The 16881-nt window shown below is 43.2% G+C and overlaps 1 protein-coding gene across 1 annotated transcript in view; it reads left to right on the top strand.

Annotated features, from left to right (window-relative positions):
- MYO10 (myosin X) overlaps positions 1-16881 on the top strand; it is a 206684-nt gene that overhangs the window by 86642 nt on the left and 103161 nt on the right. Inside the window, exon 4 of the mRNA XM_063085311.1 lies at positions 14938-15125. Within this exon, the coding sequence (XP_062941381.1) occupies positions 14938-15125 (188 nt within the window). The remainder of the gene's footprint in view (positions 1-14937; positions 15126-16881) is intronic.

Raw genomic sequence — 16881 nt, 5'->3', positions numbered from 1 at the left:
TCAATCCTGTGGCCTTCTGTGACTTGCTAAGCTTGCTTACCCTAAGTCTTTAGATTAAAATGTTTTCCATATGTTCTGTAGAAAAGATAATGTTTATATATGCTTATGAAAAAGTAGCTATGTATTCTGTTTTGCATGTGTGGGCAGAACAAATATTCCTTCGTTCTCATTTCAAAAAAATCTCCTTGTGGATGACCATTGAACTGTCCTGCCGTCTTCCCATAGAATACTCACTACACAGGTGTCCATGTTACCACGGCGTGTGTTTTCACTATTAAATATTCCACACTGTCATGTAGCTATCTGTTTACATAGCCATTTTCTTGCTAGATTTGTCAAAGGACTTATTTAGTCTTCCTTGAGCCAAGGACACTGCCAGGTGCCTGGTAGTTGTGCAATAAATGTCTATAAAATAAATACCATACAAATTACAAATAGCCTATTCTAGCTGATAATAAAGCATGAAACTAGATCTTGAAATTTTTTATCGGTGTATGTCTCTTGTAGGTGAATATTTCTGAACTCCTACTCTTCTAAGAAAAGAGACACAAGTTCATATTACACATTTTCAATAGTCAAGACAAAGTAAGTCAGTTAGAAAACTACCCAAGAGGTTTAAAAGACAGAGCTTTTTTAAGAGTTTTTTCTTTTCCTCTTTTCATGGTAATGATGTTCAACCTGATAGCTAAATTGCCCAATAAATCCCATGAGCAGGATCTTGGTCTTGTTTCCTGGAATGAAGGTTTTTTCCCCCCTCCCTTTTGAGGGAAAAACACAGGATTTTTATGCATCTGATTTGCAATTCAGTTCAGTTAATCATGCCCTTCTCTGCTTTCCTTTTGAGACCTGCATAATTGTATTATCGTCCATAAAGCAGCCACCATGCTTTTCTGATTATCACTGAAGCTGCAGCCACCATGCTTTTCTGATTATCACTGAAGCTATTTGCTGGACTCCACTGGTGGCGAGATGAGACCTCTGCCTGTCAGAAAAGCCACAGCTTTCTCACCTGTGAACCCAGCTCTGAGCAATGCCTGTCTGTGTCTTCAAAAGAGAAAAAAACTTACTTGAATTGTAGCAGAGGTGCTGTTTTCGTTTTCTGTTGCTGGTGTAACAAATCATCATAAATATACCAACTTAAAACAAGTTTACGTTCTTCTAGTTCTGTAGGTCAGATGTCTGACAGGGGTCTCACCAGGCTAAAATCGAGGTGTCAGCAGGACTGCGTCCCTTGGTGGAGGCTCTAGGGGAGGATCGTTTCCTGCTTATTCTGGACGATGGCAGAATTCAGTTCCTTGTGGTTGTAGGACTGCGGTCCTGTTTTCTTGCTGGCTGTCCCCTGAGGGCTGTTCCCAGCTTCTAGAGACCACCCACATTCCCTGGCTCCTGGCCCCCTTCCTCCTTCTTCAAAGCTGGTAACTATGGATTGAGTTCCTCTGGTGGCTTCAAATCTTTCCTTCTCCTCCCTTCTCTCTCTCTCTCTCTGACTGTAGCCGAGAAAGGTTGTCAGCTTTGAAGGACACAAGTGATTAGACTGGGCCCACCTGGGTAATCTGCCCATCCTAGGGGTCATGACCTTAATCACATTTGCAAAGACCCAGAGCCATGTAATGCTACCTTGTCACAAGTTCTGGAGTTGAATGTAGATGTCTCTGGGGAGGGTTCATTATTCTGCTCACCGTAGGTGCCCCCCTTTGAGTCATATTGAGAGGGCTCCTGTGGTATTTCCCCGCCCCCATCCCATGTCTGGATCTGTCATTATTTGTTGACTTCTTTTCCGAGTCTGCAGGTTACACAGGTTGCTGGTGAGTGAACTCATCTCCAGGTAGAAAGGTTTACTCTCCTCCGCTGAGAAGGATTGTTAGCTTTTTCTCCTTGGGGGCCAGTCTTTTTGTCTGAGGTCTTTACCAAAACCTAGTAAGACATTTTTCCCCCAGCCTTTGACATACTCCATTGAAATGGAGAAGAGAAAGATAAAGAGATAAAAGCACTCAGAATAGACAAGTCAGAGTTGAGCACCCCCTCCCTTTCCCCACTAGCCTCCTCTTTGGCTCTATATAAGTAAATTAATCTTTTTGATCATTCATTTTTCAAATTCAAGTTTCCTAGAAGCTCAGATTATCATGAACACCCTTTCTGGCAGGGTCATTTTAAAATTAAATAAGTGAAAGCTTTAGAAATTTTAACCGTTGCACCTTTCTCTCCATCTTAATTTCATCTCCTACCAACAAGTATGTATTTAGAAAGCTCCTGCCTTGAACTTGGCACCGTGTTAAGGGGGATTCGCAAGAGGTTTATAAAGTCAGCCCTGGCCTCGAAGCTTGCAATTTAGTGGGGAGACAAACCCAAGGCCAGCTCACAGCAAACAGCCTTAAATAACTGAGAGTCTCGTCGAGTGCCAGGTTGTATGAGGATGACTCAGTCTTGGTTCTGACTCTGTGAAGCCCATGAACCTCACAGCTGGGCCCTTTTACTGTTTCTGTGGGTTTGTTTGCTCAGGCTTGTCCTCGAGGGGACAGGGACCGTGCAGACTTTGATGTCTGGGTCTGTAGGTGGCTCTAGTCTTGCATCTGGTCCTGCTGGGAACCAGTACCCTGCTTAGCTCAGCGCCTCTTTCCATAATTGCATGTGAAGAGCCCCTGCCTTATGCTCTGAGGCTGCATCCCCTTCCAGAACTCCAGGTTCTTCCTGCCTGACGCTCACCTGGTCAGCCTTTCCCATCCTCTAGCGACTTCCCAGATGAGAGCCCTGCTCAGCTCTCCAGCTCCCCCCCGGGGAGCCCAGGGGTCCACCGGGAACCTCTTAGCCATGGGCTTCCTTAGGGAGGGTCTGATGAAGGTCCTGCCCTTTTTTGTCTCTTCCTGCCACCTGTTAAGACCTGGTGAGGACAAGTACACACACCTGCTGGTTCCTAGCGACTTAGGAGAGGAAGGGCAGGATGTGTGTTTGTGGTACAAAGAGATCACCTATAGGTGCGTCTCAAAGTCCGATGGGGGGTGGTGGCAATGACACTACAAAGGAGGGGTAAGAGTTGCTCAGAAGAAAAGGCAAGTGGGACACCTTACGCGGAGACGAAGAGATGAGAGTGACTTTGGTTTGATGGCCTCACTAAATTGGGAGAAGGTCGCCTTTGCTTATGGAATTAGGTGTTTGCTGGGGAACGCAGAGAAATCAGGTGGAGTAGGCAGGGTAGGGATAGAAAACCCTTAAAACATTGTTCTCAGCTAGAATGATTCTGCCTCTGCGGGTGGACAATTGGTAACATCTGAAGGTGTTTTGGGTTGTCGTAGCAGGGGGCAGGGATACGGTTGGCATCTAGTGAGTAGAAGCTAGAGAAGCTGCCACACATCCTACAGTGCACGGGAACCCCCCGGCAAAGACTTATCCAGCCCAAGATTCATAGTGCCAAGGGGAGAAACCCTCCCTTACAGAAAACTGATCTGGAAAGTTTGAGGAGGAGGATTTAGTGACCACACTGTCTTTAGTGAAGGTTTTTAAAGAGAGAATTTCCCCGAGAAAATTTTTAGAAGAGTTAACTGGAAAGTGATAAGAGATGAGAACGGAACGAGCAGATTAGCTGAGAGAGTGTTGCAGTCGTTCAGTGGTGAAGAGATGAGGGTTTAGACCGAGGTGGAGATGCTAGTGGGAGAGGACAGGTGATGAGGAGCATGGGGGGGGAGGTGAGGGAAGATGCTTTCGCCTTCCCGATGCCCACCCTTGTCAAGTCTGATGCCTGTGAAAACCTGGCGCTGACCATCCTAGCATCTCCTTAAGGAAAGTCAGAAGGACAAGTGGCTTTTGGATGCCTGCCTTACTGTATTCTGTGGAGCTGAGTCATCTCAAAGTATGTACCCAGCATGTAAGCATTGTGTTGACAAGAGCAGATGAGTTTTCTGCTGTATTGAAGATAAGCTCTGTGTCCAGCGTGGAGGGACTGCCAAGCTCCGTGGTGTTGGCAGTTTTGTTTTCTGCCAAGTGTAACAGGAGCACATCTCTCCATTATAGGGTTTGTCATGCTCTGGGTCAATTGCATGCAGGCTACTCCTCTCCCCGCCTCTGAGGAATGGCCTAAAACCACATCACGGGGAGAGTCGCAGGGGCCTGCTGAGCTCGCCTGCAATTATGGTGTTGAGCATGGCTCCAGAGGAGGCTGTTCGCTGTTCCACCCAGCCCTTCGGTTAGGTTGTTGGTCTTGCCAAACAAACAGTGCAGAGATCAGAATCAAAGGAACCCATTTTGAGAAGTGGGGCTGCTGTGTCTAAAGATAAATGCTTCTGTAAGCACAAAAGATGCTTCACAGCTAATGTATTTTTAGGTGTTTCAAAAATATCCTCCTTTGGTGAGGTGGCACTCCAGCCCAAATCTGTGAATGTGTTTGGTGTTCCTGATTGAACTTTGACGCCTGCTTCTTCAGCAGGCACCAGCTAGAGACCTGTTGATTGCAGTAGGCGGTTGAGCTATGTTCACCTGCGGGGAGGTTGCAGGCTGCTTGTTATGGTGTTAACACTGGGCATCGTCCTTGAGCCATGGAGTGTACTGTTTGGGGACATGCAAATCAAAGTCTGTGTTTCATTTCCTTGAGCTTTTTCAGAGTCGACTTTTTTGATTCTTTTCCATCTCTTTCCAAAGCTAGTGTCAAGTAACAGTGCTCTTCTCCCGGATATAGGATGGCCTGAGGTCCGGATGGTTAGCACAGCCTTGGCATGTGACTTGTACTGGGAACAGCAGAATTCAGTGCGGTTTGTCAGGGGTTTCTTGTTTTTTGGCTTAAAAAAAAAAAAAAAAATGAAATCAAGACTCGTGTTGCCAAAAGATGATTGTAACCATCTGTCTTACTATGTGTATTTTTAAACTTTACCAAACATTTGTGCTCTTAGTGGCCACTTCCACATCAGCACATGAGAGTGGCAATTAGAAACTTTGTTTTTGGGGATTTTTTTCTTTTTTTCTTTTCTTTCTTGCTTCTTTTTTGGTTCAGATTCCTTTCAGCAAGGAGGGAACCTTAGTCAGAAGTTCACTCAAATAAAATAGAAATGCCAGAACTTCTAAATTGAAGAGCTGGACTTCAATTAACAACTTGAAGAGTTATCTATTGTGATCTAGATTTCTTTTCAGTAAACTTGAATGCTTATTGGTTCTTTTAAAATAGTTTTTAAATGTTTTTCATTGTTTAATTGGACCATGGCAGACAAAAGTAGAAGGTAGTAGATATAGAGCCCTAGAATACAGTTAAAACGTGAATTTGTTTGGTGGATTGCTGGTCTGATTATGTGCACCCAATATATCTACATTGACTGAGCCCTGCCTGTGTGCCAGGCTCTGTGTTAGGCTACAGGGATGCAGAATTATTCCTGTTTACAGTACAGTCAGCCCTCTGTATCGACAGATCCAACAAGCTGCAGGTTGAAAATGTAGTCAGGCCTAGGATAGTTGTGTCTGTACTGAAAATGTACAGTCTTTTTGTCCCTTGTCATTATTCCCTAAACGATACAGTACAATACCTATTTACATAGCATTTACATTGTATTATGTATTGTTAGTAATCTAGAAATGATTTAAAGTATACGGGAAGATGTAGATAGTTATATACAAATACTATGCCATTTTATATCAGGGACTTGCATCCATGGATTTTGGTATCCATGGGAGTCCTAGAACCAATCCCCTATTGTAATTGTTAAAAGATTAAAAAATGAAAGACAATTGATTGGCAAAGACAGACACAAGCAAACCATTGACAATAGCTCAGGGCAGCAATGAGTGTGATAAACGTACTGGGAGCACAAAGAGTGAGCATCAGAATGAGGAGGTGCAGAGAGGGTCAGAAAATGATTCCCCACAGAGGCTCTAGTTACATTAGTTTTTAAGCACTCTTAGGGGAATTTGGCCAAGAAGGAGGGTGGCTCTCCTGGCAACAGATCAGCATGTGCAAAGGCATTAAATAGCATGATGCATTTATCCAACTGCAGGATGTTCAAGACGCCAGAACCGAGGTTGTGTGCCACCGGCTGGGTGGTCCAGAGCAGGCGAGAAAGGGCTTGCATTGACTTGGGAAAGTTGTAGGGGACAACCTGAAACATGAGTTTGGGGAAAACTTCCTCTGACCACATGGTGATAGATGAGTGCAGGAGGTATTGAGTCTGGGAAGAGAAGTGACCAGTAAACCAGATGGGAACTGATGAGTTACCAACCAGGAGGAGTTAGGGTAAGAGATACCAAGAGGTAGAATCTAAGGGTCTAATTGGATTGGCGGTGGGGGTAGGGGACAAATAGGCCGAGTCTATAGGATTACTGCATTGCCCATCTCGGTGGACCTTGGTGCCATTTGTAAAGATGTGACTATGTGAGAAGAAACAGGTATTTGGGGGACATTCTTTAGCCTTGTTCACATTCAGTTTGAGTCATTCAAAGGGCATCTAAGGGAAGATGTCCAGTGGACCACTGATTATTTGAATTTGTAACTTAAAGCTGCAGTTGTGCTCAAAATAAAGATTTAGGAAATAAGTCATTACCATATTTAGATGAGGTGATTGAGAGAGAAAGAAAGAGGGGAATGGTGTATAGGAAATAAACCTGGATAACGATTCCCACTTCTTAACAATTCTTCCGTTTAAGAAAGTCTGCCACTGACTTTAAATAACCAATTTCCCTAGCACATTTCAAAGTACTTGATCTACATGCAGCTTGTCAGGACCACATGATGAAAAGCAGTTATGGTTTTGTTTTCATTAACAATAACAATGATAAATACCTCTGATATATGTAGCACTTTCATGTAGTGACATGTGGGGTAATAGACGATGCTTGTTATTACCGATCAGAATCTTAGGTCCCCAGGGGTTGAACGGTGTACCGTGGAAAGTAGCTTCAGGGCTGAGGACTTAACCAAACCATACTGTCTAGATTAGTTATTCCTCTGTTGGAATTGTGACATCCCAGCAGTAGTATAGATGCCTCCCTGTCCACAAGGCCACTGGGTCACTTTAAGTTTTCTTAGTTATGCTTGATTGCTTGATTTAAATTTTTATTTTATTGTGTACATTTTAAGCTGTACAATATGATTTGGGGATATATGTATACACAGTGAAATCAAGTTATACTTGATTTTTTTTTGGGGGGGGGAGGGCATTAGGTCCTACGTGATATACTCTTATATGCCTTTTGAAAACCGTGAGTTGGTAGATTTTGGATTGAAGAAATACAGTGAGTTTCTCCCAACATTTCTAAGCAATGTATGCTGCAGCTGTTCTCAATTATTAAAGTGGATTTTTTGGTGAGTTATGTGGAACTTTTCTTACTACAAGAAATTTTTATGTGCTTCAAAATAGAATGTACCTTCTATTTCTGAAAAGCTGTTAAAATGACCAAACTATTCTTGTGGAATTTGGAATCCAATATGAGGAAACCAGTACCTGGCCCCACCTCATGTTTGGGAGTCGCAAGTGTCTGTAGTCTTAAGCTGCATGGAGTCACCGTGGCCATTTCTGAAGCAGTAATGATAGCTTTTTATAGAGTGAGAAATGATACAAGCATGCAACAAATGTCTCATGGCTCTTAGGATTCCTGACTGCACCTTGTCTTTGCTTCACTCAACTCTTAACCAGGCTTTTCCCCTTTTCCCCCACTCCCCAACTGCTATTTCTGCTTATATTACATATTGAATTTTCCTTATTATTCGGTGAACCTTTTAATCACGCAGCCTACATTTTAGTGACAAAATCATCCATGTGAAGTAAGGAATGAAATGGTATGTTGAAGACAGGGAGGGGAAAAAATAAGATGTCCTTGACTATAATTGTTTTTGCGAGGAACCTCTGAGATTTTAAATTTGTCTTTCTTTGAATAGGCTATTGGGAACTACTACTGTGGTTGCATTTTATTTTACACCTCTGTTTTAGCGGGTTCAGAAGTGCCGTTTGCCATGTCCATGGTACACATGATAAAAACTCAGTAGTAAGTAAAGATCTTTTAGCAGACTGATGCCCCCTCCCACTTCTGTAACCTGTGATGAGAATACTTAATTCACTAGGACTTGGGCGGTGATATCACCTTTTGGAGATTGGATTGAGGGAGCAGGACCAGGTGGGCAGTGACAAGAGGAGGAGGCTTTGTGAAATGCCATCAGAGCAAGGTGAGGCCCTGAACAGGCCAGGGCAGCACAGATCGAGGGAAAGGGGATGGATTGTAGAAGTCATTGAAAGTGGAGCGTACAGGACATGGAGATTTTGGTCACTGGTGATGAGGCTGGGCAGAGCCTTGCACGCCGGTGAAGGCAGTCACTGTAGATCCACTATGTGGCACACTGTCGAAAAACCCGGCTTCTGCCCTTGCTGTCACTCACTGGCTCTGTGACTGTAGAGACAGCACTTAACTGTCCCCTCATCTGTTGATCCTCTGTCAGAAGGGACAGGAGCAGTGACCTCTGCCTGCCCACGTTGCAGGGTTGTGCAGGAGCCAGTGAGGGGGCGAGATAATGTGTAAACACTGCTCTTGGCCATAGGATTATGAAATGTCAGTTAAAGTTGTTTTGGAAACATGTGGACTTAATTGTCATTGAAAATCTTGTGACAAGTAAGACATTTCTGAAAGCTCAGAAACCTTTTAAGCGATGACATAGGTCATTAGTGAGATGGTAAAACAGTAAAACTTGTGCATTCCTGTTTTAAGAGCCTTATTTACCCCAAGACTAAATGGAGATACTGTAAGCAAGCCAATTCAATCATTAATGAGGCAAAGTTTTCTATAATCTTAAAAATATAGATTCAAAATCAGGTTCTCTCTCTACCAGCCAGACATACATTTTACATAATCTTTACTTTTTTTTTTTTTTAAAGAAGCAATTTCATTCGGATCCGCATATCATCCAGCCACCAAAAAAAAAAAAAAAAAAAAAAAAGGTGATTTCGGATTGTTGAGTTTTGACTCAAATTGGGATTGGTTGTTTAATGTTCTGGTGGTATGTGGGAGTCCATTTGTTGAATTTACTGTCAGCCATGACATAATGTGTTAATTATTTGAACTCCTCTATAATGAGATTATTTCCTCCCCAAAAATCTAAGTGCCTTTTGTTTTCTTCGTTACTAAATGTCTATCATTTGTTACTAGAGCATTTTTATTTCTCAGTTTTTGAGTTAAAATTTGAAGGTACGTATCCTTAAAACTTTTTATTAAGATTAAGGAGCATAATACTTTTTGTTATTTAACCCTAGGTCTGTGCTCGTTTTCAAATCTCTTTTTGCACTTAGAAAAAGAGAGATGATGTATTCTGTCCAGCACAAATTCTCATTATTATTTAATATTAACATTTTTAATTAAAAAAATTTTTAGGGGCCTGGCCAGTTAGCTCAGTTGGTTAGAGCATGGTGCCAATAACACCAAGGTCCAGAGTTTGATCCCCGTACCGGCCAGCTGCCAAAAATAAAAATAAAAAATTTTAAAAATTGTTGCAAAATACACATAACATAAAATTTACCATCTTAACTGTTTTTAAGTGCACGGTTCACTAGCATTAAGTACATTCATATCGTGCAACAATCTCTAGAACTCTTCTTCATCTCGCAAAACTAAAACTCTGTACCCATTAAACAACAGCTTCCCATTACTCCCTAGCCCTGGCAACTACCATTCTGCTTTCTGTCTCTATGAATTTCACTATTCCAGATACTTCATGTAAGTGGAATCACGTTCATTCGTATTTGCTTTTCGTAGCTGGCTTATTTCACTTAGTATAATGTCTTTGGGGTTCATCCATATTGTAGCACGTGTCCAGATTTCCTTCCTGTTTAAGGCTGCATAATTCCATTGTATGTATAGACCCATCTGTTCATCCGTCCATTCATCAGTGGACATTTGGGTTGCTTCCACCTTTTGGCTATTGTATATCTAATATTTTTTATACACTCTGTAGAAAGTTAAAAAAAACATTTTTGACTCAAATACGCAAAAAAGAAAAAGAAAGTGCTTGGAGAACATGACTTTAAGGAAAACCTTGAGAAAAACAAATGTAGGACATGTTATGAATGTATGTATGTTAGTTTCCTCTTTGTTTAGAGTATTAAATATGGTCTAACCTGTAGGTTTAGATGTTTTTTTTTTTTAATGCATTTTGTATCTTGGGAGCCCCAAGCACAAATGGAAAGGATCGCAGCAGCAGCACCTATGTTCTTGGAGTCCTGTTGAATATAGCCACATATCACTAGCTACCAGGTCTTTAACAGCCAGTGCAGCAATTTATTTTATACTTAAGTGATCTCTCTCTATTCAACAAGGAGAAGGGTCCTGAAAGTTCTGGAGTAAATTTTTGGCATGTAAGTGAAAAATAAAATAAAAGCCTGGCTCGGTGTCTTCTGTTACGTTAACTGTACAAGAGAACTCTTTCATCTGCGGACACTTTAACGCACCTTCAGCCATTCCTCTGATGGCAGATGAGGGAGGAAGAGCCTGGAGCCTTCTGTTCCACAGGAGATTTGCTGTTGCCACAGGGAGCCCATGGCAAGGCCGAGAAGGAGCCGCCTAGTACCGCAAAGCAGATGGGAAAACAGTGGACGCTCAAGAACCTGGGGTGGTTTCAGTGTAGATTAGAAGATAGCAACTACCTCATTCGCTGTGGGCATTGTTTTTATGGGCTGAGAGCCTGAATGAAAGCAAAAATCCTCAAGGAAAGATTAAATCAGGTACAGTAACCCAGGTTGAAGAACACCAGGGTGTGTGCTGTGTCCTTCAGTAGTTTTCCATCAAAAGGGAGATCAAGGCTTTCTTGCGTAAAGCAGTAGAAGTCTGTGATCAACAACATTTCGTGGAACTTTGCATTTCTCGACAACATGTAATAACAAGGCACCGTGTTTTCTTCATGGGAACTCACTAAGCTGATTGACAGGTGAGGAATGCCTCTCCAGCCTCTTGTGAGGGATCATAACGTTTTAGGAAAAGTGTACAACCACCAGAGCCAGGGTGATCGTTGCCGTGATTAACATCTAACGGTAACTAAACCAACTTGGATGGTTTTAGTCTTTCATCCCCAAACTATGTGCTTTCTGAGGCTTTTCTTTTTCTTTTTTCTTTTTGGCTGCTGACTGGTAAGGGGATCCAAACCCTTGACCATGGTGTTATCAGCACCACACTCCAACCAATTGAGCAGCCGGCCAATCCTGAGGCCATTTCTTAAAGTGTTGTTTCAACAACATGCATGGTTTTCTTCCCTCCTGAAAGACGGTGACTCAGAAATGGAGCAGTCTTTGGAGGTGTCAGAATTGCTTTTCTGAGTCAGATGCTAGTGAGGCTTCTGCTCCCAGGCCAGCTGCAATTGATGGCAGCACTTCAGTGTGGCAGTGATTGGGCTCAGCCAGGAAAAGTGCCATGGTGCTTTTCGTGAGGTCAGCATGTGTAACCACTAGAAGGTGGGCTCCGTAATTGCACATTCTATGGGCTGCCTTGGTGCAGAACATTTGCTGTGAAATGTACCCAGCTTCCTTTCTCCTCCAGAATCACTGCTGATTGGGCAGCCTTGACTTCTGGGCTGTGTATTTTGTCTGTAACTGCCCCAGCTACCACACTCTCATTCCGAAACATTTAAAAACTATTTCACTGGGCAAGGTGCAGAGTGAATTACTGTGAGAAAGAAATTAGGTGTCAGGCCATTTTGGATGTTCAGTCTTCACCTGTATCAATGAGCATAATGCCATCATGTCTCCTATCCCCATATAAAAACCACACCATCCACACTGTCAGAATGAGTGGTGCTGTATGAATGAGGATGCTGTATGACTGGTGACGTTCCCCAACCAGGAGGGGGGATCTTGGCTGTGAGGTTTTAACCCAAATGATCATTCTTTCAAAAAATGCTTATGTAAACAGGAGTCTGGAATTAATGATGCTTTTATGAGTAAATCAATACTTTAGGAAAATAGGTTTCATCACAGAATTTTACAAAAACCATACAAACGTTATGAACTGGGCATGCGTACTTTGCGAGATAGGGTCATATCATTTTTGAACAAGGTATGTTAGTGATGGGTGAATATCCTAATATTAAAATAAATTGATTAACAGTCAACCTAATGCCCTATCTGTGGCTTTTCTGTTCTACTTGTAGCTGAGGAAGAGGATTGGAGTGTGCCCAGCTCAGCCGCCATGTTGATTGTTGGCTGTGTGGTCTTTCTCTGTTGACCTACCTGGTTACATAAAGAATAGTATTGACTGTCTTGACTTCTGCCAAAGCAGGGAAAGAATAAGAGCATATTGCACAGTAAAAATGAACACTTTTGACATTTAACAAATAAAAGCAATAATAATATATACAGCTACCAAAAAGGTAGAAAAGAGTCCTGGCATTTTAAACACAGTAGAGGAAGGGGCCAGGCACTGGTAGCCTCAACATGGTTCCTTTACAAACAGTTGATATAAAAGGAGGCACTGGAATGTCTGTTGGTCAAGGTGTGGATGGAGGATGTATGACATCCTTTTTCAAGAGTAGGACACTTTCCTTCCCCAGGGAAAAGAGGCGCTTCTTTTTTTTTTTTTCTGGCCAAATCTTCCTCACAGTGCTCTGACAGGAAACAATAGGCTTTCTGGAGAGTTGATGTTTCCGAGGACCTGAATATTTACTTTTGAAAGTAACACATCTTTTTTTTTTTTTTTAATTAAGATGAAATTCACTTAACTAAAATTAAGCACCTTATACAGTTTAGTGGCATGTAGAACATTCACGGTGTTATGCAACCAACACCTCTAGTTCCAAAATATTTTCATTACCTCAAATGGACACCGTGTACCCATCACCCAGTCACTCCCCATCCCTGCCTCCCCTACCTTTAGCATCTACCAGCTTTCTGGTTCTGTGGATATACCCATTCTGAATATGTGAACTTTTGTGTCTGGCTTCTCCTAGTGTGATGTTTTCAAGGCTCATGCACATCGTAGCAGGTACCAGTACATCGTTCCCTTTTGTGGGTGACTAATGTTCTATGGTATGGATATGCCACAACTTGTTTATCTGTTGATCTGATGATGGACATCTGGGTTATTTTTACCTTTTGGCTATTGTGAACAGCGCTGCTATGAACATGGGTGGATATGTATTTGTTTGAGTGTCTGCTTTTAATTCTTTTTGGTATGTACCTAGGAATGGAATTGTTGGGTAATCTTTTATATTTTTAACCTTTTATGGTTCAAATTATGTCCAAAACATATTATAGACTTCCTGACATTTGAAAAGTTGTACTTAACTTAAAATATTTTGCTTGATGTTCCTGGCAGTTACTATGAATATAAATTACTACACATTGCTGTAATGTGCTGCAGATGCTCTCAGGATGTTTGAACTTTCTGTCTAGTTTTGCTTTTTCTTCTCCATTTGAATAGCTGCACCGTTAAGTAGGGAAGTCTCTGGAATCAGTTTGCCTGGGTTCAAATCTTATCTTACCACTTATTGGATGTGTGACTACAAAATTTTCTCTCCATGTCTGTTTCCCCATCTGAAAACATAGGTGCAATAATACTGTGAACCTCACAGGGTTATTGTGAGGTTTAAATATCAGTTTGTGACAGCTGCCAAAACAAAATTGCACAGACTGGGTGGCTTGTACAACAGAAATTTATTTTCTCACAGTTCTGGAGGCTGGAAGTACAAGATCAAGGTGTTAGCAGGTTTGGTTTCCCTTGAGGCCTCTTTCCTTGGCTTGCAGACAGTTGCCTTCTTGCTGCATATGTGTGGGTGCATCCCTCGGGTCTCTTCTTGTGAACAAATTTCCTCTTCTTATTAAGGACACCAGTCCTATTGGATTAAGGTCTGCCCTAAAGGCCTCATTTTATCTTAGTCACTTCTTTAAAGGCCTGTCTCCAAATATAGTAACATTCTTATGTCCTCCGGGTGAGGGCTTCAACATATGGATTTGGGTTGGGACACAGATCAGCCCATAACACCCTGTAAGGCCCTTGACACAGTGCACACGCTCCATAAAAGTTGGCTGGTGGTTCTTGCAAGGCTGTGCTGCCACCGGGCCTGGTTTGCCTCCGCAGTTGTGTCTGAGCCTGGAAACCAGATCACCCAGGAAACCGCATTAACCTTTCTTGCAGCAGTACGAGTATTAACATTCAGGTGAAGGGGATTTAAGCCATTAATCTTTGCTAACTCCATAGCCTCTGTTTGGCTGCTCTGTAGATTTTACTTAATTTCTGGCCTGGATATGGCCCCAGAAAGGTAAGATTATCAATCATCTAAATTCCAGATAAGTTATGTGGCACTTCATGAGGTGTTAAGATTACTGAAAGTCTACCTAGCATTTCAGCATGATCTTGTTACCTTGTCATAGCTGTAGCTAACTATATACGTGACATAAACTTTGTCATTTTGACTGTTTTTTTTTTAAGTGTACAATTCAGTGGCACCGAGTACATTCACAGTGTTGTAAATCCATAGCTGCTAACCAACTTGTGAACTTTTCATCACCCCAAACTGAAACTTTGTCCCCTTGGAACCCTAAGTCGCCTTTCCCCCTCCCCTGAGCCCCAGTTACCTCTCTCTACGTTGTCTCTCTTGTTACTTTCTTAACCCTGCTGTTTCATAATGGCCCTGCTGAGGAAGGAGGCTGGCACTGGACTGTCCTTTGTGCTAGGGAAGGGATTAGGGCTTGGGAGGTCCCCGGGGAACAGGGATTTGGGCCTGGGCCCCTTCACCATCTTCCTTCTCAGGTTTACCTTTCACCGCACGCCCTTTTTGAGATGGCTCCATTCATTTGCACACAATGTCACGATTTTGTACCAAAAAAAGGCAGAGGGACGGTGTGTTCAGGGAAAGCAGAGGGTTGCCCTTCCTCTTGGTGCACGCCCGGGTGGGTTTTGTGGGAGCTCAGACGGGGGTTTCCGTTGGGGGCGCCCCAAGCGCGGCGCCCTGTGTGACGCAGCCCTGTGTCCCCGTGTCCCCGCCCCGTGTGCCCGCAGACGTCCATCGGCTCCATCCTGGCCTCCGTGAACCCCTACCAGCCGATCGCCGGCCTGTACGAGCGCGCCGCCATGGAGCGCTACAGCAGGTGCCACCTGGGCGAGCTGCCCCCGCACATCTTCGCCATCGCCAACGAGTGCTACCGCTGCCTGTGGAAGCGCCATGACAACCAGTGCGTCCTCATCAGGTAACGCCCCCCCTTCCCCCCGGGTGCGCGTGCGCGGAGGTGGGCCGGGTTCGGGACGTTCGGGCTTTCCCCGCCCCCGGCCCACAGACATAAAACCCGCTCCCAACATTCCCGGGAAACGTCTTCTGCAACCACCTGAGCTGCTCAGGTGGCGTTTCTGTGTTGAACGCCTTGGTGACCGCAGCTTTCAAAGGGCAGGAGGGACCAGCTCCTTTAGAAAAGCAGGTGGGTCACGCTGGTGGTCTCTTTCCTCAGAATGATCACTCCGTTCTGTTTCCTTTTTCATTTGCCTTCATTATTGTTTGGTTTATCTCAAATTCGAGGCACTGTCCCTCTGTCTGTTGAAGGGAGTGTTGCGTAGTTCTTTCAAATTTAAAGTGTTTTCCATATTCTAGAATGCTGGTCAGAATGCTTGGATATTGGAACAAGGTTTCTTTCTTTCTCTAGTAGGATAAACTCCCAAATTTAAGCATTTTTAATAATTCGATTAACTACAGAAAAAGGGCTTAACTATGTGTGTATTAAGGAATGATACAAGGGCATGTTTATTTCAGTTAATTTTTTTGGTGTGGGAGAAGGGACTTGGCATCTCTATTTCAGCCATCTTGCTCATTTTTTAAAATAAACTGCTAGGATCCCCACTATCAAAATCGTTATTACTAGGAACGGTCTACAACAGTAGTAGGATATATATTTTTAAATGCTTTTTAGTTTTTATCATTCATTTAAATTGATCTCATCACATACATTCTAGTGACAGCGATTAGATCTTCTTGTTAATTGCTAACGTTGGAATTGTGTTCTAGTGATGAGCAATACACTGGACAATGTGCAGAGCAGACGTGGCGAATGACACTCCGAGTGAGGTTTCCATGGAGTGGCCAAGCATTTCATTCATCTGTCCTTCCAGCCATTCATTATAGAACATGCCTGTTATTGAGGAGAGAGCCTACTAAAACCACTGGTGTGAAACAGGATTTTGACATGTTTTAGATGACTTTCTAGTCCAGCTTGTGGCAAGTAATTATTGTATTGTTTCAGAAAGAAAGGAAAGGGGTGTTTGGATTTGGGGGAAGATAATGAAAAGACCCCGTTCCCTTCCAGATTTCTGTTTTGATGGAAGTAAGACACAGGAGACACCGGAGACAGATGGAGAGCCATATGTCAGCTTTAGACTTCTAGCCAGCTAGTTTTGCTGACACTGTAGACAGAACCACCTGGTCATGGGTGCAGCCAGGTAACTGGTGACCATGATGACTGTGGGAAATCAATTCCCAGATAAAGAGCAGACTGGAAGGGCCTGAGCTGAGCATGCTCGGCCTTTCTCCCAGCTCACCCGTCACAGAAGCCACTGCTGCTCCTGTGGGAGGGGCACCCGGGAGCTTGGGAGGCCCCTTGTTGAAAGCCCAGGTAAGGGAAATGGAGAGTCTCCCTAACCAAAGACATTCGAAATGTGGTCACATGTATCATGTGGTGTATGAAGATAGGTAAGAAATAATGGCTCGTGTCTTTTGAAGGATTATGGTGTGTTGCCAAGAATTTCTCAGGCCCTTGGATTTGGATGCTCTGTAATGATGCCTGCAGGTGCCACACAAATGACTGTCGGGAAGTGTGTTCTTCTTACTGGCAGTTTTTACTCATTATCCTTGTTAGTGGAGTCTTTGCTTTTTAAACATGGGAATTACATGTATGTGAATGATTGAACTCATCCATCCTCCCTCCCTCTTGTAGTGGGTTGGATTATGTTCTCCCAAAA

Source organism: Cynocephalus volans, chromosome 2, assembly GCF_027409185.1.
Source record: "Cynocephalus volans isolate mCynVol1 chromosome 2, mCynVol1.pri, whole genome shotgun sequence".
Classification (NCBI taxonomy): domain Eukaryota; kingdom Metazoa; phylum Chordata; class Mammalia; order Dermoptera; family Cynocephalidae; genus Cynocephalus; species Cynocephalus volans.
This window is presented reverse-complemented; position numbering and strand designations above follow the sequence as displayed.